The following is a 25,688-nucleotide window of genomic DNA, read 5'->3' on the forward strand; positions in this document are numbered from 1 at the left end:
CTCTTTTCAAATCAAATACTGAGTCATAGTCACAACCATTCTGCTTAAGTGATGCATACCACTGTTCCTATTGTATTGTCTTAGGATACATTGCATCACTGACTGTCAGTTGCTAGTATTAATGCTAACAGTACTCCGTTGCAATATACCTGTCCAAATAGCTTCAAAATATTCACACTTGAAGAAAAGGTGAGAATAAGTTTCATTCTCTTCTTTACGCAAGATGCATAATTGGTCACAAATAGTCAATTGATACCAACTTTATTTAACCTATCACATAAAATCTTGCCCCCGCAAGTCAGAATTTCTGGATCCATCACTAATTCGATTTCAAACTAAGTTCATTAGTTGTGTCCAATTATTCATCTATAACAATCTCTTTCAAGATATTAGTTTTTATACTACTATGCCCGTGGAATATGTCTTGTTGGAGTGAACATATATTAATATAGAGATGTTTTCTATAGAATAAAGTTTAATTAGGTGTCCATGATTCACCAGGATCAAAGTCGATCTCAAGGCTTATCGAGCGCTAACATATAATACTTACATATCATCTATTAAAGAAATCATCACCAAACAACGAAAGTTGAATCTACAAACTTAAAAATGAGTCAACTACTCACCAACTTTGTTAATTATTAGCTACAGGTACTTTTAAATTTATACATTCTGGCACGCTGATGCTAACAAGTCCTCGTTATTTATAAGGTCCCCCACTCTCTTCTCATCCCAACAATAATATTAACCCTGCTGCTCATATAAGAGAAAATATAAATAGTAGCAGTAACAAGTTGTGTATAGAAATATTCTTTTTTTGTTTCGACCAAAGAGGCTGGGACTGCATGCGCAAGAGTGTGATCTCTTATTAAGGAGAATAAAACATATGCATGCATGCATGAATTGAACTAACATAGTTTGGGGGCACGAGCTTAATTTATATATCTGCACTCTTCGTATTAACAATCTCGGGACACAACTTAATTTTTTTTTTTTTTTTTTGTTAACCCTCTAGTTTTTAGGTGAAAAGACATCTAGTAATCAACCATAATTGTTTCATCCAGAATTTGAACTCGGATTTTCTTAAAATATTTGTTCTTTGGTGGAGTTATTAATCACTGGAATTAATCACTTAATTTCGGCCATTACCCGTCCAATTAAGTTAGTCACGACCCATTAGTATTAATTTGCCAAAATATTTATGTGTAAAGTTCTTTTAAGCTAATTTTGCCCAGTTTTTCGGACTGGTCCTTTAAAACTTGTCTTTCTAATAGTTTATTCAAGGGAAATGTTAGAAGATAAAAATAAAAGTATTTTTTGAAAATTGTGCATTCAATGTTTTGAAAATTTAGATATTTATTTTTTTGATACAAAATTTATATTTCTTAATTCATTTTTTAACTCCTATGGACACAATTTCCTTAAAAAAAAAAAAAAAACTCCTATGGAAACAAGTTAACAAAACCTTTTTTATATAGTATTTTTTTTTTCATTTAACTCCGGTAAAAAAAAAATTGTTACATGCTTGACGTGACCTTAAAAATGCTGAGGAGACAACTCCAAATCAAAAAAGTTACCTAAGATTCAAGTAATTATTATTTTTTAGAGAGTAATAAATGACCGTATATATGAGGCAGAGGATATATGACCCATGAATTATAGATATTTTAATGCAATATGTTGCCATATTGCAAAAAGGATCAATGGAGAAGGGAATATACCAAGAATTCTGATTTTGTTTCAAAAGTTCTCCACGTTGGTCATCATTAATATTGCTGAATTTCCCTTCTTCTTCCATAATTGACTTATTTTTAATTTCCTTGTACGTGCTATTTGAAGCATGTCATGGCAGCTTTCACTTTGGTAGGGCATAACTCCAATATATATTTTTCAAAAAATTGAGAAATCGTTATTTATTAAAGTATCACTAATTATGATCAATTATGAGATCAAACTCTTACCATACATCATAGACCACTTGCTTAACTATAATCTTCAATATTGGAGTACTTGCTTATTTCATTCTCAAGAATATAACATGTTCCCCCCACTTAGGAGATTTTAGCTAGGCCCTAGCAATATTTCACAAAGATTCTTGTTACCCTTATGCATATATGTTTTATTTTGTAAAGTCATTACCTGGTATCATTATGCATGTGTTTCTATCAATCATTGTTATTGCTCCCTTTTCTGACTCCAATTGTGCTTTCATTTTCTTGGGGACCAATGGTGGGTCATCATTGATGAGGCTTTAGTAATGGCTATTTATTAGTGTCACTAACAATACGTTCAACATGCTTCATAGAAGGTATATTATTGAAAATTTATTGGAGTCTCCAATTGTCATGGTCTTTCAATTAAGCAATGCATATGTGGCCAAATTCATTTTATGAGCTAGTTTTTAAGAGTGGGATCTAAATCCATTTCATGGTATCAGAGCTGGATTTTGCAGGGCATGTAAGAATTGGACCTAGTCACATCGTGTGAAAGTGGATACTGAAGTTATATTTGAGTCTCACATTGTCAAAGTGTATGAGTTAGTTTTTAAGAGTAAGATCCAAATTCATTTAACACATGTATACCACGACAACAAAACTTAAAACTACTCTGCATACTTGAGCAAACAGCTTGATTTATAACTTAGGAGGCATTTGAGTAAACTGTTAATTAATCAAGTAGTGGATAATTTTTGCATTTGATTAAACTGTTTGGATGTTAAGCTTGGTTGATAATTTAAGTGGGACTTCAGTAAGTGATTAACTAAACAAAAACTTATATAAAATCTGTATATATCAAAGAATTGTAGATATATATCATAACCTTTTCTTATAAGCTCTAATGAACACTTTAATACAAATCTAAACTTTCAGTGAATCAAATCAGAATACCTAGTAAATAGCTTAATTGTTCCTTTACTGAAAATTATGCCTAATATAGTTACATGAGGTTCTTCTTCATTCATGTATGGCTTTAGATTTATCCTTACATTGAGAATATGAGAACCATGTTTCCTAAAGAATATTGTGATCAAAGCTTTTGAAGAGAAGCATTGGAGTGATTTCATCTTTTTTGGAAGTTGAATGCTTTGATACCAAAGGTGAAGATAAGTGCAAACAACACTGAGAAACTAACCACAACAATTGCAACCACTCCTAGGAAGTCATATTCAAAACCAAAGTAATTCCTAACAAATTCTTCAACACTTTGACCATTATCAAGTGTGTCCATGTTGTGTCCATATTGGGAAGTCACCAATCCATTCAAGGTCCATGCAACAGGACAAATCCAATAGTACCATTTCCACCATATTGGTATTCTCTGCCATTGTTATCAATTTTTAAAGTTAGACCATGTTTAGATAAACAGTTTAATTAAGCGCTTATAAAATAAGCACTTATCATATAATAGATGTTAAGAAAGGTTGTTAGCTGTAACTCACAGATAAGGGAATAATGAAGCCTGAGAAAAGGCACCATATTGCATAGAATGAGGTAGATAATATGCCAGCAACATGTGGATTTGGAGTTATGGCCATTGTCATCATACCATAGTATGTATAGTATAAGAAACTAAAATAAGTGAAGAAGAGATTCCACAAAACTTTTGATGCTGTCCACTCAAATCCCATCATGGCATATACTATGATCCCATATACAACAGCCTGAACCAAGATGTGGGGAAGTTCTATGATAACCTGCAATTCATAATAAACAATTGTTGAGTTCTACATTTCAATTGCATTAGTACTTGACAATTCTTTCCATTGAATGATTCTTTTATCGAACTAGTCTCATATCTCTTATTTTTGTGTATTACTCCTAGTCTCATGTTGTGTATGACTCATATTTGCTGATAAGTGATTAGACTCTCAAACGTAGCGGGCCGGATTATTTAAATACAACATTCACTAGATTGGTCTCTATAACCCTAAGCATTGCATAGTAGAAAAATTACAACATTCACTCTGATGTCTGAGACGCAGACACAGTTGGCCGAATTTTGTGACCAATCATTGTTTTCTTGTGCGCGTTTTTTAAATGTAATCCAATTCATCTTGGGTAGTGATAATAACCATGAAAATGAATAATGGAGTAATTAATACCTGTGCAAGAGCATATGGCATAGCTGAATACATTCCTGCAGCTCTTTCTCTGTAGAAGACTGTTCTCTCAATTGCTACTATTGGTTGTACCGAGGCACCATTTACAACCCCTATGAAGGTAACAGCAGCATACATTGACCCCATTGCATTGAATAAATCTTGCTCCTTTTTACTGTGATTATTAATGATATAGCATGGTAAGGATTTGTTTTGAATTTTATTTTTAATGTTTTAGTTATTGTAAGAACAATGTAACGATTCCATTTCAATATACCTTTTCGCGCCAACGCCCCAGAATATCAGGCCAAACAATATACCCGTCATTATAGTAAATAAAAGTCTAACAGCTGTATATGATGTATTCCTCCAATATGATAAATGTTGTTTCCACAAACAATATGTACATTGTGCTAAAAATGTCTGTGAATATTGAGCATCAAAGTGTAGATCTTTTGAACTTTGAGAAGGAACACTAAGCTCTTGGATCAATTGTTTATTTCTCCTGAAAAAGGGAAAGAATTAGTATTAAGATCTTTCGGCGGTACTCCATCAAAATAATAAATTTCAGTGAGGAATTATTAGAACGTAAACTGCGGTACAAAAGAATAAAGATACAAAAACGTATTTTTACAAGGAGTCTAACCGGTGTAGTTCTGAGTTTTTGTACACATCAGTGAAATTGACCTTAAGATTTGCCTCTTTTCCGGCTGATGTAATTTCCAACATCCATGTTGCAGGATTATACCCATCTTTGATCGTAGGAACTCCTTGAATAGCCTATAGTATTAATTCACTAGGTGAATATTATATTGTAATGCTTCAGAAGCTAGTAATTAATATGCACAATCTCATTTACATTTTCTCACCTCGAAGTACTGGATCAGATCGGAACATTGGTTGCCTATTGGACCAGCATATATCTGCTCACCTCCCAATTTCAGAAGTAGCAGCTGAAAAATTTGATATTGAAGCACTTAGCTTAATTCTTCAATATTAAGTACTTAAAATAAAATGGTGATTGAGAATTATTACCTCATCAAAGGAATCAAATATGTCAATACTCGGCTGATGGATCGTGCACACCACGGTACGTCCTGTGTCCACAGTGTTCCTTACTGTTCGCATTACAATCGCAGCTGCTCGAGCATCCAGGCCAGAGGTTGGTTCATCCATGAATATTATCGATGGATTCGCTACAAGTTCAACTGCAATAGTAAGTCTCTTGCGCTGTTCGGTTGAAAGTCCATTTTCGCCTGGCAATCCAACAAGTGCTTCTCTTAATGAGTTAAGCTCTACAAGCTCCATAACTTCCTCAATAAACATCTGCATCTCATAAAATTGAGTTCAAGTTAATGATTATTGATTACTGATACTAACTAGTTTCTATGTATTCTGAGCAATCTTGCGATGTTTAAATCCTATTTTAAGGCTTAGTGTTTCATGCCTCTAATTTCAAAAGAAAACAATTATACCTTTCTAGTTGCATGATCAACTTCAGGCGATAAACGAAGCCATGCAGAATATAGCAAAGATTCATAGACCGTAACATTGGGTGAGTGAATATCGAATTGTTCACAATATCCCGATATGCGAGCGAATGATTTTTGATTCTTTTGATAGCCGGATACTTTGATGTTTCCTTCAATGTATCCACTAGTTTTTATTCCAGCTAAAACATCCATTAAAGTAGTCTTTCCAGCACCACTTACACCCATCAAAGCTGTTAGTACTCCAGGTCTAAAAGCACCACTAACACCCTTCAAAAGTTCGAGACGATCCTCAGTAACTCCTTGATTTTTCATTCCCTATATAATCAACATAACAGACTTAAAATGTTAGGACGATTTTAATTCTGATGCTCCATTCCATTTTTCCCCACTGTGATCTTAAAAATAAAAGTAAGTTACCTGTGGCATGTCAACAGAATATGTGATATCATCAAAAGTTAGGGATAGAGGTTGAAAAGGAAGAACCATGCCTTTTCTTCCACTACTGCTAGCTTTGTTTTCGCTAACTTCTTCGTCCATCTTTGTATCTGATTTTTCATCAAAATCATTAAATATGTTATCGCTTAAATACAAAAATTTAAGCTACAAGTACATTAACTATATATTGGAGATAAAAGACTCACTAGAAGAGTTCTCTTGTTGTTGCGATTGAATAAACTCTTCATCTGTTGAAGCATTTCTCTCTTGCAATTTCTCTTGGGATAAGCCTGCTTGATCTTTTCTGAATGCTGCAAAGACAACATAAATGATACACAATTATGTCTTAGGGAAATAAGTTCAAGTAAATTTCATTGCTCGAAATGAGAGACGGAGAAGTACTTACGACTGAGAAAGTGCAAAGCCAACGCGAAGAGAAAATTAAATAGAAAAACATAACCAATCAAAGCTCCAACTCCAATCCAATACCAATAAGCTTGAGGGAAAAATCCGCGAGATTTCAGTATCGATACTCCCAATGTTTCATTGGAATTAGGAGCAACCTGCAACATTCAAGGAAATTTATCTTATACAAAAATCTCATACCAAAGATCATTGAATTTCCTATCATAAGATTTCTTAACTATAAAAACATTAAAAACAAAAGGGGTTGGTTACCTTTCTCCAACCATGTCCAAGAAATTCATTCACAGCTATAGCATTTTGTCCATACATCAATGGCGACGACCAATAACCCCACAGAAACCATTTATGCACATCCTCTAATGCAAAATAACAATGTTATCATAAGAAAGATTCAATATATTATGAAATTTTGAAGTTACATTACCATTTTTACCTATCTAGTACACATCCTCAAATACAAAAAAACAACTTTATCATAAGTTTATTACATTAGCCAAGTTTAGAGTTACACTATAATTTCTTACCTCTTGAAATAACAAATCCTCCCAAAACAGTAACTGCAAGTAGTGAAAATGTTCCAAATGTGTTTGCCACTACAATATCCCTTCCTAATGCTGCCATAAACCGAAATAGTGCAGACGCCATCTGATTAATGCATAGGACTACCAAGGACTGTTTAAAAAACCTGCCAATCAGATTCATCATTAGGCTCAAAAAATTATTTAATAATAGCATAGCTAAGAAAATTTCATATGATTTAATTTCACAGTACCTTCCAATATTTGGATCAAAGCCAATGGCGTAGTAAGAGATGCATTCCCAAATGGCAACTTCTATGATAGTTATTGGTATTTTGAGGATCCATGGTGGAAGAGAATAAGCCCATGAAGGATAGAAAAGAAGATCTCTTTGCTTGTAAAAGATAGGAAGTTTCATGATAGTCATATTCAGCTCTGATATTCCATTGAACATTGCTACTGTGACAGTGAAAAATAGTGCTCCCATGTATGTTTGTGCATCCTCAATGGTAGAATGATACATCTTGGTTCGCAGAAATAACGTCGTCGTCAAGGTAGCTAAATAAGTAAGCTGAGAAGCATGAAAGACAACTTGCTTAATGTCACAAAAAGTAAAGATAAAAAAAAAAGAAGAAAGTGACACATGAAACACTTATTTTTTTATTTTTTTTGGTGGTGCCCACACATGAAACACTTTATTTAACATTTTTATGAATAACTGCACGAGGAGTCCTTTACTCGATAAGATTTTTGGACATAGAATATTGTTTTAAAATCAGAAATTTAGACTCACTTGTGTGGCTTTGAATATGTAGACAAAAGAATTTCTCTTCATAAGCAATAACTCTCTGCTAGCACAAGCCCTTAGCAGCTCCTTCTTGTTAATCCCATATTTCTTTGTGATCAAGACATTTGAATGAAATTTAGACTTGTCAAATGGATCGGCCAGCTCTTCTCCAAGTTGTTTGCCTATGTGAAATAATTCGAAGGCTCGAGCAAAATCCTTGACAGTGACAAAGTTATAAGGTTCATCTTCACGAGCCCAATATTGCCATTGATCTTTTCTTGATGTCACCTATTGCATTACATTAGGAAGAAAAAAAAAAACTATAAATTTATTGAAAAACACAAGACACAATATTTTTCAAAGGAAGACTTATAGTGAATGACATTCATACTTCTTGTAAGAAATCAGCAACGCCTTTTCTTTCGGGACACTTGAAACCTGTCGATTCAAAAAACTCTAGTACATATTCTCTTGGTCCTTGATACACAATTTGTCCATCAGTGAGAAGTATTATATCATCAAATAGTTCATAAGTTTCTGGTGCTGGTTGTAGAAGAGAAACAAGTGCAGTTCCATTTAGAATATGAATAGATTGCTTGATTGAGTTGATTATCTGAAAAGTTGTTGAACTGTCCAAACCATTTGATATCTCATCCATGAACAACACCTTTATAGGTCCAACCAGCATCTCACCTTCACAAAATATTATTAATCATAAACCTCATTATTTAAGTTTCAGATAAAGGTTTTCAGTTTCTTTGTCATGTTTTTCCTTGTCAAATATATTTTACCTGTAGTGAGTCGCTTTTTCTCGCCTCCTGAGATACCTCTTATCATTTGGTCTCCTACCATTGTGTCGGCACAAACATCAAGTCCCAAAATCTGCAACATATCACAAAGGAGTAATTAAAACCTTTTCTTGTTTCACAAGTTAACTATATTTGGTGAATCTGGACTAACCTTAAGAATGTAGTCAATGACCACACTGTTCTGGTGGCCTTCTATTGCTGCTTCCTGCATATTTTGAGTGAATTACTAGCTCATAAATCAAGAAGCTTTATTGCAGTTTAACATGTTCACCATTTCAAACATTAGGATTCAAAACATAGTCTAGGCCCTGTTTAGATAAACTGTTTAACTAAGCACCTATAGCATAAGCGATTACAATATAAGTGCTTATGTATAAGCTATTTCTATGACAAGATAATGTAAAGTGAAACTATTTTAATATAAGTTATAAGGTGGTTTCATAGGCTTTTTCCATAAGTTATCCCAAACAGTTTCACAAATACTATGTCGGTAATAAGATCAGATAAGTCAATCCAAAAAGATTATTTAATTCTTACCTTCATATAGGCATTAATATCAGGATCTGGTTCAATCTTTGATTCCTTCTCTTTTCTCAGTAGTTCAGTCAACATTTCTGCGTAGTGATGAAGTTCAAAACTCTGATTAAGATCTGTTTAAAATATTTGGATTTATTTAAAAGATTTTTTCTTTTCTCATTCGTTACCGTAATTTTGTCCAACCCCTTGACATCTTGCTGAGAAAGCCAGTGTTTCTCTCACAGTCATTTCTCCAATGTGATTATCATATTGACTTACATAAGCTGATGTTCTTTGTGGAACAAACTCTTCTAGTCCTTTCCCATTGTATGTTACTCTCCCAGATTGCTGAAATTTTACCACCAATCAAATTAGTTAGTATCATGTAAATTCAAATTCCATGCAGTAAATTTCTATGGAAATGGACATTATGACATAGTATTGTCAAGTGTCTGAAATGGATCCACTGTAATAAATGCATCACACAGTTTTAAATTTCTACCATCTGATCTGAATCAAAGGTAAATATTAATTCAAACTGATTTTGTTAATTTTGAATTTAAGTCTCCAATTTGAATCAATGGCCGATATTGTTTACATGTCTGGTGTCCGTGTTAGTGTCAGACACCGACAATGTGATTACATCAATTTTTCAAATTATTACTGATTTCAATGTGTCAGTGTCAATATCGTGTATGTGTCATTGATTGATAGGTTATAACTAATCATTGATTCTTAGAATTACTAAACTGCATACTATTTGAACCCCCCTTTTCTACCCTAAAATGATTGAAATCTTAGTTTCTTTACCTTCAAATCTTTGCCAAGTATCCCAGCCAATGCCAACAACAAAGTGGTCTTTCCAGAACCAGGTGGCCCTAAAAGCAATGTCATCCTACAAAAACCTCAAAATCTTAATAAGAAATATATATATATATATATATATATATATATATATATATATATATATATATATATATATATATATTGTATTATCTAAAATAATAATCACAAAATGAAAAACAAATAAATTGTCTTTAATTCACCTTCTAGGCTTTAGGATTCCACTAACATTCTGAAGTATATGTAACTGTTTCTTTGGACTTGGAATTATTTGAAGATTATTTAAACACCCCTTAACAAACAAAAAATAGCATGGAATGAATAATCAAATACAATAATCCAATGAATAAATAAGAAATATTATTTGCAATATTGAATTACCTCTATCACATTCACAAAGAAGTTAAATAATGTAGGCAATGCTCTCCTTCCAACATAAACTTGTGCTTCCACATTTATATCCTCAAATCTAACTTCAATTGTTGGAAGTTCAAGTCCAACTCTGTGCAAGGTTTAGTTTAATAAAACAATATAAGAACAAATATTTCAATCAAATCTTCAAAGTCAATGCTTCATAAATAGGAGATTTACAAAAAGACTAAACATTATAAGGCTCAGTTCACAAAACTTGTTCAAAAAACACTATGAAAAGGAATCTTGTAATAATTACGAGATTTTGGCGAGTTTGTTTCCGACAACTCATCAAAGTACACGTCTCACACTCTAAGAGCACATACAAATGTACTTACACAATATGGTCCACAACGACAATAGTACATCAACAATATGTTACTAATTCTTTTGTTTAATTTTTCCATGAACATCTATGAGCTTATAAGGATTTTTCCATAAAATTTGAAAAAAAAAGGGGGAAGGAGAATGTTAGTTAATTAAAGTGGCGTTAATAGTCATTTTACAATTGCGCCTGATGGGATTTGAATTCCGGCCCTTAAAGTTAAAAGGTCAAACTTTCACCGCTGAACCAACACCTCACAAATAGAAAACCATAATCTTATTCGAACAAGAACTAATCATCAAAATGGAACCAAATTAAGAAATATTATTAATACCTGTCCATTCTTTCCTTGAGTTTCAACAAGAACTTTTCATTATCTTCTTCTGCTATTTTCACAAGTCTAGCTAACAAGGCTCTTTTTTCTGTTGATTCAAGTTGAATGGTCTCAACATCTTTTCCTTTTCCTTCTCCTTTGCTCTCTACATTTTTCCTAATGCATGAACTTGTAAGAATTCTCTTTATTGCAACACACTTTAGAGCTTCCTCGTCATCTTCACGTTCAGATTTTGAGAAAACATCCATGCAATGGTTCTTCCATGTTTTAGTGTCACTCCTCTCCATTTATCTGATCATATACAAAGTATATATTATTCTTCCATGTTTGTGTTATATTTATAGAGGGGGGATTAACTAGAGTTGAAATTTTTTAGATTAGTTAAATGGATAATGGAACTTAAAGATATGGACAAAATGTCGAATTTATGTTTTTACTTGTATTATAAGGTGCACTAATAGCTATGTTAGTGTAAAAGACATGTGAAATGATAAAGCTAACTAAGAGAATCTTCCAATGGTATCCATCTCTTATTATTGTGCCTCTTTATATTTAATCCAATATTACTATTTTTTTGATGAGTTTGTATGTGCTACATCATATTATTATTATTTTTAAAACTCGATATCTGATCTAAGGACCAACTAATCTGAGGAATTCAATCTCAACGTCTACTTGTAATAAATATGATAATGACCAACTTATAAAAGAAGTTGAGATAGTTCACGTTCTGATAGTAATAAATAGGATTCAGAATATTAAATCACAATATGAATAGTTTGATCTGTATTCAACGATTATGACCAATGAATATGTGAGTGTGTAAAAACATGAAATCTATAAATTAGTGAAATTTTGATGTCACAACTAAAAATAAGTAAATAAGTGAAAGAAAGGGATGAAAAAGAAAACATATAACTGGCCTGACTGCACAAGATTATTTAAGAATTCATTAAAATCAATCTATAAGCTTGGAACATAAAAAATTTAAAAATTCAAATTGACTTTATTGATCAGAAACAAACAAAGGCTAACAATGTTTTGAAAACACTAACATTGAATTATTGTCCAAATTTTTGTTTGAGTGTGAAAACATGTACTTGGTTGGATAAGTTTATTTATAGAAATGATTTTTTTATTGTTCAAAAAAGCTTAGGTAAAAACGATTATTGTCAATTTACATTTGTATATAAGTAACCTTACAATCAGAAACGCCAAATTTTACAGTGATTAATTTGCTAACTCATCACAATAAAAATGTAAATAATCGCTTTTTATTTTTTATAAGGGTTTGTCTAAATAATGTGTATCACTCATCTTGATTATGTAAATAAAGAAAGTCTTGTGTCTCTTATTTATATTATTAAAAGTTTTATATATAATATAATATTTTCCATTTGAACATTGACATTTGGCATATGGTATACATCATTGGATGTGGAAACCTCTAGGATCGAACAAAGACACTTTGTCATATACTGTTGGATATATACACTCAGTTCCGATCAAACCTATGATAATAAATTTAAAATTGGATTTTATTTTTTTGTGTCCAAATTTAAAATTACATTTTAAATGCCATTTCTAGTTAGACAAGCCATATGGAGTAACAGAAAAAAAAGACATGTACTTATGGAGTTTTCTTGCTTACGTCGGATTGATGTATAATTGCATCATCATATTATATTGATGTATTTTTATTAAAGAATATTATATTTATGTATATTTCTCTCATTTTAATGTTGGCATATGAAGAAATAACAATAGTCATTAAAAACGCACACAGAATAAATGGATGAGTAGAGGTTTGAGTTCCGATCAAGACATTCGACCTAATAATTTCAACATTTTTATCAGTTGAGTTACCAGCAACTTCAATTAATATCAAATAATTTTATTAGCATATTCAATAAGATTTTATCATTTAGATATTTGTGTAAATATTTTAAAAAATTAATATTTTTTTGGTAACAAAAGGGAATTTTAAAAAGTTAATATGATAATATGTCTAAATGGTAAAAAAAATGATTGATTATCCATTGCGAGTTGTTTTTATCTAATTATTCTTCTTTCTAACTAGAGAAAACCCGTGGGAGTAAAAAAAATAGAAAATGAAAGTTTGACGTCATGGGTGACATATTCAACTTTCACGATAAGATGTTGGCTTAACTGTAAAAGAAATTGACGAATAAATGTAATATTTTTAGAACCAATTATTAAGTTGTAAAGTTTGATTTCCTCTGAAAAAAGTTTTAAAGTTTGATTAATTGGAACATTGCATGTAAGTTTAAGGTTGAGAAGATTAACAAACAAGTCATCAAACTCAATTGGTTAATGAGCAATCGATTTGAAGAATTGGTAAACTCTAAATTACCATATTAACTAGAATTGTTGGGACAATGAACATCCATCTCGTTCGTATTTTGGATATCCATATAGCTATTGAAGACTGTTGAAGTGACTAATTCCAGAAAATTTAGCAGCGCTCCGTTGAGGACAAAGAAATTGTTCAAGTGACTATTTATCCAGTAATAACATACTTGATGTTAATAAAAGATCCTTTACACGAAGGTTGGCTTGAGATTTCGCGTAAAAATACTAAGTTGATAAGAAGAATATTGCAACCTTTTTGGATTTGATTCGATGATGTTTATCATTACACACATGAAGGAGTAGCCGTATGAGATGAAAGGGCTTCTTATAATTTTTTGCGTGACGTCTTCATTAGAACCAACTTCCCTCAAAATAACTCACATAGGCGTGCGTGGCATTCTTCAACATAATTTTTTTGTGTCAGTGTTTGTAGTTTGGAGGAATCGGTGGAAGATCTGTTTTTATCTTCTCATTTTGGTTCTATTTGGCAACTTCTTCAATGATGGATTGGTACATCGGCGGTTGATCCTCTCTACTTATCTGATCATTTTATGCAACATGGTAAAATGGGTGGGAACTCAACAAGTCTCCGGTTCTAAATTTAATCTGGTTTGTGTGTTTTTGGGTAATACGGAAAGAGCGTAATAATAGATTTTTGAATACCAAGGAATCAACAATACAAGAAATTTGGATGAAATTAAGCTTCTCTCCTTTTGGTGGCCAGAGACAAAACATGTTAATTTTGTTTTTTGTTATCATAATGGCTTAATTCACTAGTTTGTTTAGGTATTGACTTGTAATTTCTTTGTTTATCTGGCTATGATGCCTAAGTAACCGTCTGTGAACTCTATCTACTTTCTGTTCTGATACATTAGACAGAAAGTAATTTATAATAAACAATGGTAAAATGTATAAATTCTAGTGTTTTTGTTCCTTTTTTTTTTATACATTAGAGTAACACTTTTGCTTTACATGCCAGGTGGTAGCATAAATAAATAAATTTCTAATAATAAAATCATTATTTTCCGCATTTGTAGGAATACACTCTGTACTATCTCATGCTAAGAAAGGCATGCTAACTTTGATACTATGGACATGACAATCTAGAATTTGCATTAGGAACAATCTATTTGTCAAAGAATCATATTTGAAGCGATTTCATCTTTTTTGGAAGTTGAATGCTTTGATACCAAAGGTGAAGATAAGTGCAAAGAACACTGAGAAACTAACCACAACAATTGCAACCACTCCTAGGAAGTCATGTTCAAAACCAAAGTAACTCTTAACAAATTCTTCAACCCTTTGACCATTCTCAAGTTTCTGCATGTTGTCTCCATATTGAGAAGTCACCAATCCATACAATGTCCATGCAACAGGACAAACCCAATAAAACCACTTCCACCATATTGGTATTTTCTGTCATTGTTAATCAATTTTAGAAGTAAGTTTATGTCATGCATTAAACAAAAGATGTCAAGCAACCCTTCCACCCCTCCTGCAAAATCTCAGTCGTTGGATTAATCTAATAAATAGAGACCAAAAGTCTCGGAAGTTAAATTAGTCCAACAACTAAGATTTAAATGGAGGGATGAATTTAGATTGTCTATGGTCAGCAGTCTCAAACATTCACGTAGTTATCACATCGGTGGTCATTTGATCAAGATTGGACGGTCCATATTTCAAACTCAGTATTTTAGATTTTAAAAAATATATGCGTTGAAATTTGGACTGTTAGATCTTGATCTAATGGTCATGATGTGTTGATTTTGACTGCAGCCTGCAGGCAGTCCAAATCAATGGAGGGATACATAGGATCCAAGTCTTGGAAAGTTTAATAAGTAGGCACAACTAACCAATAGTTTAATAATAATAGTTGACACTCATGCTAAAGTTATTAATTATTATACTGTTTTCCAAAAAACTTTTGATTAATTGTGTCTAATAAACTATAATGATGCAAGAATGGATCAAAGATTTGAAGATTATGACTTACAGATAGGGGAATGATAAAGCCTGAGAAAAGGTTCCATATTGCATAGAATGAGGAGGACAGTATGGCAGCAACATGTGGATTTGGAGTTATGGCCATGGTCATCATACCATAGAAGGTGTAGTACAAGAAGGTGAAGTAATTGAAGAAAATATACCAAAAGAATTTTGATGCTGTCCACTCAAATCCCATCATAGCATATACAATGATCCCATATACTAGGGTCTGAACCAAGATGTGTGGAAGCTCTATAATAACCTATAAATACAATACAATAATTTAAGAATTGGGAAAACAAGATTGCTTGGTCTAACTTCTTTTAAGGATAAAAGAAGTAAAAAATAAGATAGGTCAAACAGAGTCGTTGAAGGACTCCGTGCAGATAGGGAAAACACACATTCACGCAGTGAAGGAATCTCTACCGTTGGGTGAAGATCAGACAACTCATATTCTCATTTCACGTAATCGGCTTTAAAATAAATCTCAGAATACAAGTCATCAGATCTTCATTTAACAGCTGAAATTCACGACTGTGTGATTACATAGAGAATCCAAGTTAAAACAAAAAAGTCATATCAATTGTTCTACTCAAAGAATTCCATGCATTGAACTTTACCTGTGCTGCTGCATAAGGCAAAGCGGAATACATTCCAGCAGCTCTTTCTCTGTAGAAGACTGTTCTCTCAACTGCTATTACAGGCTGCACTGAGGCACCATTTTGTACTCCAATAAATATAACCGAAGCATACATCGATCCCATTGCATTGAAAAGATCTTGCTCCTTTCTCCTGCAATACAATTCCTTTGAATTTCATTTTTTACATTGCTTTAGTAATCATGTAAATGTTTTGTTTACTTTTCACGTACCTTTTCAAGCCAATGTTCCAAAATATGATTCCAAACAAGAAAGCTATCAGTGTTGTAAATAACAGTCTAACTGCTGTATATGACGTGTTTCGCCAATACGATAAATGTTGTTTCCACAAGCATGCTTTACATTGGGACAACATAGTTTGTGTATACTGAGAATCAAAGTATAATTCCTTTGAATCTTGAGGAGGTATACTTAATTCCTGGATCAATTGTTTGTTTCTCCTAAGCAATTAAAAAGTATCAGTAACCAAGATATTAAAATCTTGAATACTACCTCATGGACAAAATTTAAGACATTAGCACATAGCACAATTAGATATAAGAAAGAATTCTAACCGGTATAGTTCCGAGTTTCTGTAAACGTTAGTGAAGTTGACCTTAAGATTTGCTTCTGATCCTGCTGATGTAACTTCCAACATCCATGTTGCAGGATTATAACCATCTTTAATCTTAGGAACTCCTTCAATAGCCTATAGTATCCATGCACTATGTAAATATTCCAATGTAACAATAGTAGCAAATATGCTTAATTTCATTTACATTAGACTCACCTCAAAGTAATGAATCAAATGAGCGCAATGGCGGCCTAATGGACCAGAATATATTTGCTCACCTCCCAATTTCATAAGTAGAAGCTGAAAAGGTTGAGATTGAAGTATTTAACTAACTATGAAATTTATCACCTAAAAGGCCAAAACAAAATTCTACCTTAATGGCGGTAAGATTTGTTACCTCATCAAAGGCGTCGAATATGTCAATACTTGGCTGATGGATTGTGCAAACAACAGTACGTCCTGTGTCAACTGTGTTCCTCACTGTTCTCATTACAATTGCAGCTGCTCTAGCATCAAGGCCAGAGGTTGGCTCATCCATGAATATTATCGATGGATTCGCTACAAGTTCAACTGCGATCGTTAGTCTCTTGCGTTGTTCGGTCGAAAGTCCAGTCTCGCCTGGCAATCCAACAAGTGCTTCTCTTAATGAATTAAGCTCTACAAGCTCCATAACTTCCTCAATAAACATCTGCATCATCACATAAAATTGAGTTCAAGTTTATAATCTATGGATTTAATTCATATATATACATTTCCAGTGTACAGATATTTTACATTGTCAATCAGTCATAAACGTTAAATCATTAAAAACGCTTGACTTTAATCATAGATACTAAGTCATTGATTTCATTGGCTATGATTTCATTACAGTGTAAAAAAAATTGCACCGACAGTTAATACAAATTAAACTCATACTAAATTACGTCTCAATGCAATCTGAGCAATCTTGTGGTGTTCAAATCTTAGTATAAGGCTTTTGAAGATTATTGTACCTTTCTAGTAGCTTGATCAACTTCAGGTGGTAAACGAAGCCATGCCGAATATAACAAAGATTCATAAACTGTAACATTAGGTGAATGGATATCAAATTGCTCGCAATATCCCGATATGCGAGCAAATGTTTTTTGATTCTTTGGATAGCCGGATATTGTGATGTTTCCATCAATATATCCACCAGTTTTCCTTCCAGCTAAAACATCCATTAGAGTAGTCTTTCCGGCACCACTTACACCCATCAAAGCAGTTAGTACTCCAGGCCTAAAGGCGCCATTGATACCCTTCAAAAGTTCGAGACGATCCTCGGAAACTCCTTGATTTTTCATTTCCTACAATCAATATAACGGTCAAACATAAATGAGAGTGACTGAAATACATAGAAGCATGAAAACACTTAGTATATTTTAAATACAACAAAATGACCAATAACATGAAAATAGAAAGGCTAATTGAATTGTGAGATAGAACATCTTAGAAGTATGTAAAGTACCTGAGGCATGTCTACAGCGTATCTGATTTCATCAAAAGTGAGGGATAGAGGTTGAAAAGGAAGAACCATGCCTCTCCTTCCACTTATACTAGTTTTATCCTTACTGACTCTTGCAGAAAACGATCTCGATGGCATAAGTCCTTCTTCTGCTATTTTTGTTTCTGTTTTGTCATCACAGTCAAAAATAGGTTATGGTTTGAATACCAAACTTCAAACAAGAAAACAAAGAATCTAATAACATTATTTCAAGGACACACCAGAAATTCTCTTTCGAGTCGGTAACTGAGTAAATTCTACAGCTGTTGAAGCATCTCTCTCAAGCAATTCCTCTTCAGATAGGCCTGCTTGATCCTTTCTGAAAGCTGCAGATGCAACATATCCAATGATCAGAAAAAGTTCCAAGTAAAGTTCAAAATCTCAAAAAGAGATATGAAAGACGGTACTCACGGTTGAGATATTGTAAGGCCAATGTGAACAAAAAGTTGAATAGAAAAACATAACCAATCAATGCTCCTACACCAATCCAATACCAATAAGCTTGTGGGAAAAAACCGCGAGTTTTCATTACCAAAACTCCCAATGTTTCATTGGAATTATGGGTAACCTGCATCATTCAATTATTTTTGTCATAAATATATCTTTCTAAAGCTCATTGTCACTCTTAGAATTTATTCATTATTAGAAACAGAGGGGATTGATTCATTACCTTTCTCCAACTATGTCCAAGAAATTCATTCACAGCTATAGCATTCTGTCCATACATCAATGGTGACGACCAATAACCCCACAGAAACCATTTGTGCACGTCCTCTGATGCAAAAAAAAAAAAAAAAACAGATTTAACATAGAGATTAATTCATCGCTTTTGTAAACCAACAATTTCATCCCTGCACGTACACCCTCTCTCATACTTCGTCTTTTCAAGTAATTACAAATAATAAATACAGCCTGAAATTGTTTTTTGTATCCAAAACGTTTTTAATGTCTTTTCAAACTCGTTTCGTTAGTCCATGACGTTTTGTCAATATGTAACAACAAGAAATAATGAGATAGATGTGACAAAACATTAGCGACTAATCATCATGATAGTTTACTTGAAGGACAAGTAAGAGAAATTGTGTAAAATTTAGAGACAAAATTGGTTATTTACTAGATTCATTAAGCTACATTACAATTTTGTACCTCTTGAAATCACAAATCCTCCCAAAACCAGAACTACTAGTAATGCAAATGACCCAACAGTGCTTGCAACTATAACATCCCTTCCTAATGCTGCCATCAACCGAAATAGTGAAGTAGCCATCTGGTTAATGAGCAGGATTACCAAGTACTGTTTTAAAAGCCTACCAATAAAATTTTAAAATTAGTAATGATTACTAGAAAAAGGATTGAATTGAAAACAAAAATTAGAAACAGAAAAATATGAAATTTGTATATCAATTTTGCAACTATATTTAGCGACGATAGAACCAGATATTTTATTTTTGACAACCAGAGATGTATTTGATTTTTTGGTCTCTAACTTTCGTCGCTAATGAGTTTTTCATAATGGTAAATTTGTAGCTTAATTGAAGATTTGTGATGTAGTCACTTCTTGCCTTACAAAACTTGGATCATAGCCAATAGCATAGTAAGTGATGGCTTCCCATATGACGGCTTCAATGAGAGCTATTGGTATTTTTAGAATCCATGGTGGAAGAGAATAAGCCCATGAAGGATAGAAAAGAAGATCTCTTTGCTTGTAAAAGACAGGAAGTTTCATAAGTGTCATATTTAGTTCTGATATTCCATTGAACATTGCTACTGTGACTGTGAAAAATAGTGCTCCCATGTAAGCTCCTCCATCCTCTACAGTATCCTTATGCATCTTAGTTCTTAGAAACAATGTTGTTGTCATGATAGCTAAATAAATAAGCTGAAAAGGATGAACATGGAATTCATAAGAACCAAGCAAAATATATGAGCAATATTAGTGTTTGAATGTTGCTCACTTGAGTGACTTTGAAAATGTGGACAAACGAATTTCGCTTCATAAGCAAAAATTCTCTGCTAGCACAAGCCTTCAGAAGCTCCTTCTTGTTAACACCGTATTTCTTTGTGGTCAAGACACTTGCATGGCATTTCGACTTGTCAAAAGGATTGGCTAGCTCATCTCCAAGTTTTTGACCTATGTGAAATATCTGAAATGCTTCGGCAAAATCCTTGACAGTAACAAAACTATAAGGTTCATCTTTATTTGCCCAATATTGCCATTGATCTTTTCTTGATGTAACCTATTGCATAGCATTAGAACAAAATCAAACTCACATTAATATAAGAAAGAAAGTAGTTTCTAAAAGGAAGACTTAAAAGTGGATTAATCAAACTCATACTTCTTGTAAGAAATCAGCAACTCCTTTTCTTTCAGGACACTTGAATCCCATTGACTCGAAAAACTCTAGTACATTTTCTCTTGGTCCTTGATACACAATTTGTCCATCTGTGAGCAGTATTATATCATCAAATAATTCATAAGTTTCTGGTGCTGGTTGTAGCAGAGACACAAGTGCGGTTCCATTTAGAATATGGATTGATTGTCTGATTGAGCTGATTATTTGAAAAGTTGTTGAACTGTCCAAACCAGTTGATATTTCGTCCATGAACAATACCCTTATTGGTCCAACCAGCATCTCCCCTTTACATTTTTCACCAAAAAAAAACATCATTATCAGTCAACCTCCTTATAAGTTTCAATTTTAAGTTGTGACTTTAATTCATATACACCGTCAATCAATCGCAATTGTCAGATCATTAAATACATGTGAATTTAGTCATAACAAATTCTGAAGTCACACGTATGACATTGAATATTTTTACGGTCTAAAACTTTTTACAATGACAGTGTATCGAAATTAAACTTTGGCGTTGTTTACTCATGCCGGTCCTGATAAATAAAATACCTGTTGTGACTCTCTTTTTCTGCCCTCCTGAAATACCTCTTATCATTCCATCTCCTACCATAATGTCGGCACATATTTCCAATCCCAAAATCTGTAACATTTTAAAAAAGAAAAAAACATTAAAAATATAGTCCATTGCTTTACAAGTTATTTATATTTCTTTCATATATGATGAATCTAGACTCTTCTTACCTTGAGAATATAGTCAGTTACCACACTTGCCTCCTGTCCTTCTAGTGCTGCTGCCTGCATAGTTTTGAATGAATCATATGATCCGGAGTAAAAAACTGCAGTTTCCTTATAATGTAAATTATTCGGAATTTCAAAGACTTATTTCTCACCTTCATATAGGCATCAACATCAGGATCTGGTTTAATCTTTGCTTCCTTCTCTCTTCTTAGTAGTTCAGTCAACATGTCTGAAAAGTAGTGAAATTCAAAACCCTGATTATGACAACTTAAGAAGGTGAAAATTTAATCAAAAATGTTTTTTTTCTCTCTTTGTTCTTCTTGTTATATTGAAAATGAAGAAACTAACCATAATTGTGTCCAACCCCTTGACATCTTGCTGAGAAAGCTAGGGTTTCTCTTACGGTCATTTCTCCAATGTGATTATCATGTTGACTTATATAAGCGGATGTTCTTTGTGGAACAAACTCGTCTAGTCCTTTCCCGTTGTATGTTACTCTCCCAGATTGCTGAAGTTTCATCACCAATCAAATTAGTTACTATAATTAAAATGAGTGAATAGGTGAATTGGTCATCAAAATCGTCAAAATAGTCCCTCATTTTTCTGAATTAGCAAATAGATCCCGAAATTGTAAACATCATTCAAAATGATCCCTCGTTAGCTTCTACCGCTGTGACATGTTAACAAGACAAGTCACGTCGATCTCACATCAATGCAACACACCAGGGACTAATTTTCTAGGAAATTTAGGCCATCTTAGGGACAAATTTGTCACTAAATGCAATTGTGTGGGACCAATTACTTGCAAACTAGCCCTTCAGAGACCTAAATTTCATAGGAAAGTTAGTATTAGTTGGTGGCACTGATGTGAGATTAATGTAGAGGGAGACATATGCAGTTAATATGTCACGCCTTAGTCTCTAACCGTACAAGTTTACACAGGGATTATTTTGACTGACATTTTACAGTTTTAGGGATGTATTCGCCAATTCGCAAAAACTAGAGACAATTTTGGACGATGTTTACAATTTCAATGACCAATTTACCTATTCACTCTAATAAAAAAAAATATTATTCAACTGATTTATCCCATAAAAAAAGAAAGAAGAAAAAAATGAGTTCTCCCCAACATTTTTATGACACCAAAATTCGGATTCCTTACTTTTAAATCTTTAGCAAGTTTTCCAGCCAAGGCCAAAAGCAAAGTGGTCTTTCCAGAGCCTGGTGGCCCCAAAAGTAATGTCATCCTACAAAAAGTTTATCATCAAAACAACAAAAATCTAGCTGGAGAATCTAAAACAACAAAAAAGGCAAAAAAGAACAAACATAAATAGTCTTGAATTTACCTTTGAGGCTTTATGATTCCACTAACATTTTGAAGGATATGTAATGGTTTCTTTGGACTTGGAATGATATGAAGATAATTTAAGAATCCCTTAACAAAAAGAAAGAGATCATTTTATAAATAATAATCAAAGATAATATAAATCCAAGAAAAGGGTAGAAAGCATAAAGTGGCATGTTGATTAATCACCTCTAAGACATTAGCATAGAAGTTGAGCAATGAAGGCAAAGCTCTTCCTCCAACATAAACTTGTGCTTCAACATTTATATGCTCAAATCTCACTTCAACTATTGGAATATCAAGTCCAACTCTGTACATTTAGTTTAACAAAAATCAATCATAATTCTAACCATAAATTATCACCAAAAACAACTTCAAATGTACCGAATTTCCATGTCATGCTTCAAAATTTAAACTCTCAAATCACTTATAAAAACCAATTCATTCATATCTTTTTCAAACTGAACTTCATGTATGTTGCATCATAAACAGTTTTGAGGACAATATAACTTGAGCATCAAGCCGGTGTGTTAATTCATGTAGCATAATTTGAAGAAATCGCTATTGTTCAGCAATACGCGAATTAGTACAAAATGTTGTTGAATCATATAGCAGTGCTATAGCACTCTCGCGTAGCAGAAATTGAACAAAATACTATTTGGACTGCAACATCAAGGTTTGTTATGTTTCTGCAATTGTGATTAAGGCAAGATCACTTGAACTTGTTCACGATTCTCCACAATATCAAGAATCACAACACAACAGTTTAAAATCTTGATCACAGTTTCTCTTTTCTTTTTTTGCTTTCAGATAAAGAAACTCCAACTACGACTGCAACCATAATTTAAAACTTTGGCGAACAGTTATAAACAATTGAAGACATTAATTCATACCTTTCGATTCTTTCCTTGAGTTTCAACAAGAACTTTTCGTTATCTTCTTCAGCAATTTTCACAAGTCTCTCTAGTAAAACCTTTCTCTCAGTTAATCCAAGTTTTTTGATATCAATCTCTCTCCCTTCACCTTCTTCATTATTGATTATACTTCTCCTAATCCTTAGATATGTAGGAAGTCTCTCAATAGCAGCCCATTTAAGAGCTTCTTCATCGTCTTCACGTTCAGACGTTGAGAAAACATTCATGCTATTGTTCCTCCATATGTTAGAACTACTTGCTCTTCTTAAGCTATCAACTCTTGATACTTCATTACTCTCCATTGTTGTTTTGGTCTCTACAACTACAAACTCAAACTGAGATGTTAGTGAAACCAAATTTTGATATGCATTTTTTTGTTCTTATAGTTCAAATGATTTGTTGTATTCTCTTTCATGACAAAAGTGTTACTATATATTTATTTACATGGATTCCTTTTATATCTCACTGCTTTTGCACGTTATCTATCTTTTTTTATTTCAAATGTCTTAAAATGAATAATTCTTTTAATTTTCAATACAATATTAATCATACTTAAAGATCGTGCAAATTAGTATAAATATTTTCTTAAATTTGATGTATTCAATTTATTAAAAGTTTAAATTCAATGCATAGATTTTTAAAAAATATTTGATTTATTTGATTTATTAGCTTCTGTCGTAAGAATACATTCTTTTTTTTACAAGTTAAAAGTGCACGTTAGCATTCCCCTTTTACATTTATAATAATGATAAATAGATTTTTTGAGCTTAATGAAAAGTATCCTAGAAAAGCATATGTACTCTCCCTTGGTCGAGAAATAACGAAGAGAGAAAGAGAGAAGAGAGAGGGGGAAGAGGGAGCAACTTTCTCTTGTTTGGAATGAAGAGATAGAGAAGAAATGGGAGACAGAATACTATTCACTTTGTTGTTCCATTATTGCCCTTGCATTAAAATATTATATTCTCAATATATTTATTTTATTGGGGCATCTCAGTACTTTTATAAATAATCAACATTTTCTCATCTCTTTCTTATAACAAACAACACATCAAATCTACTCTATTTCTCACATATTTCTCTCTTCTCACTCTCTCTCTCTCACCTATTTCTCTCTTCACAACTTCTCTTCCAAACCAAACACACCCTTAGCATGATATTAAATAAAATTAAAAAGAATTAGAGATAATGATTACATACCACTCCATAGTATGACTAGATACAATTAACAAAATTAAATATCAATTGATTGATGGGTCAATCAAAAGACTATACTAAGTTGATGGAATCATTGACTATTGATATCACTAGGTTGAAACATGTTACGAGAAGTTCTCTCTTGTCCAATACGGAAAATACATTGCTGAAAAGAGCCCCTCCTTCTTCTCAAGGGTTATGGAACCATATCATCCAAAATATGTTTTTTTTTTACTATGTCTCTAAAATTATAAAAAAATATATATATAATTTAAATCAGTTGGTATGAACAATTCATAATATATGTTGGGTTGGAGTTCGAACTCCGAACAACTCACTTATTCAGGTAAGTAAGAATCTTTTATATATTATGTATTCTTGACAGAATATATGTTCATATATGTAAGTAAGAATCTTTCACGTTATGATATTTATAATATACTATCAACCAATAAGAAACGTAAATTTGATTGTAAATCTTTAATCAAATTGGTGAGTTCTTAACTTGCATGATTCTCCTTTAATCTAATTTTCTCTATAAATATAATTGTTTGTTTTAACGTAAATCTTCAATAAGACAGTTGGCTTCATTACAACTAAATTCATTTGTTATTTTTAACTTGATGGAAGACAAGAGTGAATCCAAATATTAAAAAAAAATATATATGTGGGAGAATATTACGAGAATGGAACCAAGGAGACTATTTTTTTAAGGAGGAACCAACGAAGCTATATATGTTAAATGCATTAAGAAAATACATTTCAACTTCTTAAAGGAAAACTTGATTCTATTTAACTGTCATTTTTAAAGTTCAATGCATATTAATTATTTATTGGCCTATAATACCCTTAACTGTTTATTAAAAAAAAAAAAAAAAATAGATGGAAGGAAAAAGTGAAAATATTTATCGATTGTGTTTGGTACGTGTGAAAAGCTACAAAACGATGCTTAATTAAGTGACTAAAGAAAAACTAAAGCACAACAAAATGATGAGGGAGACATATAAGACAGGCATTGTCAAATTTTCAAAGACGTAAGAAAGCATGATATGGA

The 25,688-nt window shown here is 32.6% G+C and overlaps 2 protein-coding genes across 2 annotated transcripts; both read right to left on the reverse strand.

The window, feature by feature from the left end:
- Window positions 1-2,807: 2,807 nt before the first annotated feature.
- Window positions 2,808-11,387, reverse strand: LOC11429631 (pleiotropic drug resistance protein 1). The gene is made up of 24 exons (XM_003588650.4): window positions 10,997-11,387; window positions 10,308-10,428; window positions 10,130-10,218; window positions 9,894-9,978; window positions 9,272-9,431; window positions 9,105-9,181; window positions 8,719-8,772; window positions 8,550-8,640; window positions 8,150-8,451; window positions 7,765-8,046; window positions 7,226-7,542; window positions 6,978-7,138; window positions 6,706-6,809; window positions 6,434-6,590; window positions 6,234-6,338; window positions 6,010-6,137; window positions 5,575-5,907; window positions 5,135-5,425; window positions 4,969-5,052; window positions 4,746-4,879; window positions 4,377-4,604; window positions 4,103-4,274; window positions 3,440-3,694; window positions 2,808-3,318 (listed from the first exon to the last, which is right to left on the reverse strand). The coding sequence occupies exons 1-24, from the start codon at window positions 11,281-11,283 to the stop codon at window positions 3,061-3,063; spliced, it is 4,275 nt and encodes a 1,424-aa protein (XP_003588698.1). The 5' UTR covers window positions 11,284-11,387; the 3' UTR covers window positions 2,808-3,060.
- A 2,853-nt stretch (window positions 11,388-14,240) lies between these two features.
- Window positions 14,241-23,834, reverse strand: LOC11431337 (pleiotropic drug resistance protein 1). Its single transcript, XM_003588651.4, has 25 exons — window positions 23,420-23,834; window positions 22,716-22,836; window positions 22,528-22,616; window positions 22,344-22,428; window positions 21,530-21,689; window positions 21,334-21,410; window positions 21,185-21,238; window positions 20,993-21,083; window positions 20,426-20,727; window positions 20,045-20,326; window positions 19,652-19,968; window positions 19,236-19,396; window positions 18,760-18,863; window positions 18,501-18,657; window positions 18,311-18,415; window positions 18,054-18,214; window positions 17,560-17,892; window positions 16,965-17,255; window positions 16,784-16,867; window positions 16,569-16,702; window positions 16,227-16,454; window positions 15,976-16,147; window positions 15,363-15,617; window positions 14,422-14,785; window positions 14,241-14,302 (listed from the first exon to the last, which is right to left on the reverse strand). Exons 1-24 carry the CDS (start codon window positions 23,740-23,742, stop codon window positions 14,528-14,530), a joined length of 4,344 nt encoding a protein of 1,447 aa, XP_003588699.2. The 5' UTR covers window positions 23,743-23,834; the 3' UTR covers window positions 14,241-14,302; window positions 14,422-14,527.
- Between the last annotated feature and the right edge of the window lie 1,854 nt (window positions 23,835-25,688).

This window comes from Medicago truncatula, chromosome 1 (assembly GCF_003473485.1).
Source record: "Medicago truncatula cultivar Jemalong A17 chromosome 1, MtrunA17r5.0-ANR, whole genome shotgun sequence".
Taxonomy (NCBI): Eukaryota; Viridiplantae; Streptophyta; class Magnoliopsida; order Fabales; family Fabaceae; genus Medicago; species Medicago truncatula.

Coding starts and splice junctions, on each gene's coding strand:
- LOC11431337 (XM_003588651.4), bottom strand. CDS start 23,742: ATGGAGAGTAATGAAGTATCAAGAGTTGATAGCTTAAGAAGAGCAAGT. Junction 18,215..18,310: donor GACTCGAAAGAGAATTTCTG/GTGTGTCCTTGA, acceptor ATGACAAAACAG/AAACAAAAATAGCAGAAGAA. Junction 14,786..15,362: donor GCTTTATCATTCCCCTATCT/GTAAGTCATAAT, acceptor TAACAATGACAG/AAAATACCAATATGGTGGAA.
- LOC11429631 (XM_003588650.4), bottom strand. CDS start 11,283: ATGGAGAGGAGTGACACTAAAACATGGAAGAACCATTGCATGGATGTT. Junction 10,219..10,307: donor TCTTTGTGAATGTGATAGAG/GTAATTCAATAT, acceptor TTGTTTGTTAAG/GGGTGTTTAAATAATCTTCA. Junction 6,339..6,433: donor GGCTTTGCACTTTCTCAGTC/GTAAGTACTTCT, acceptor TTGTCTTTGCAG/CATTCAGAAAAGATCAAGCA.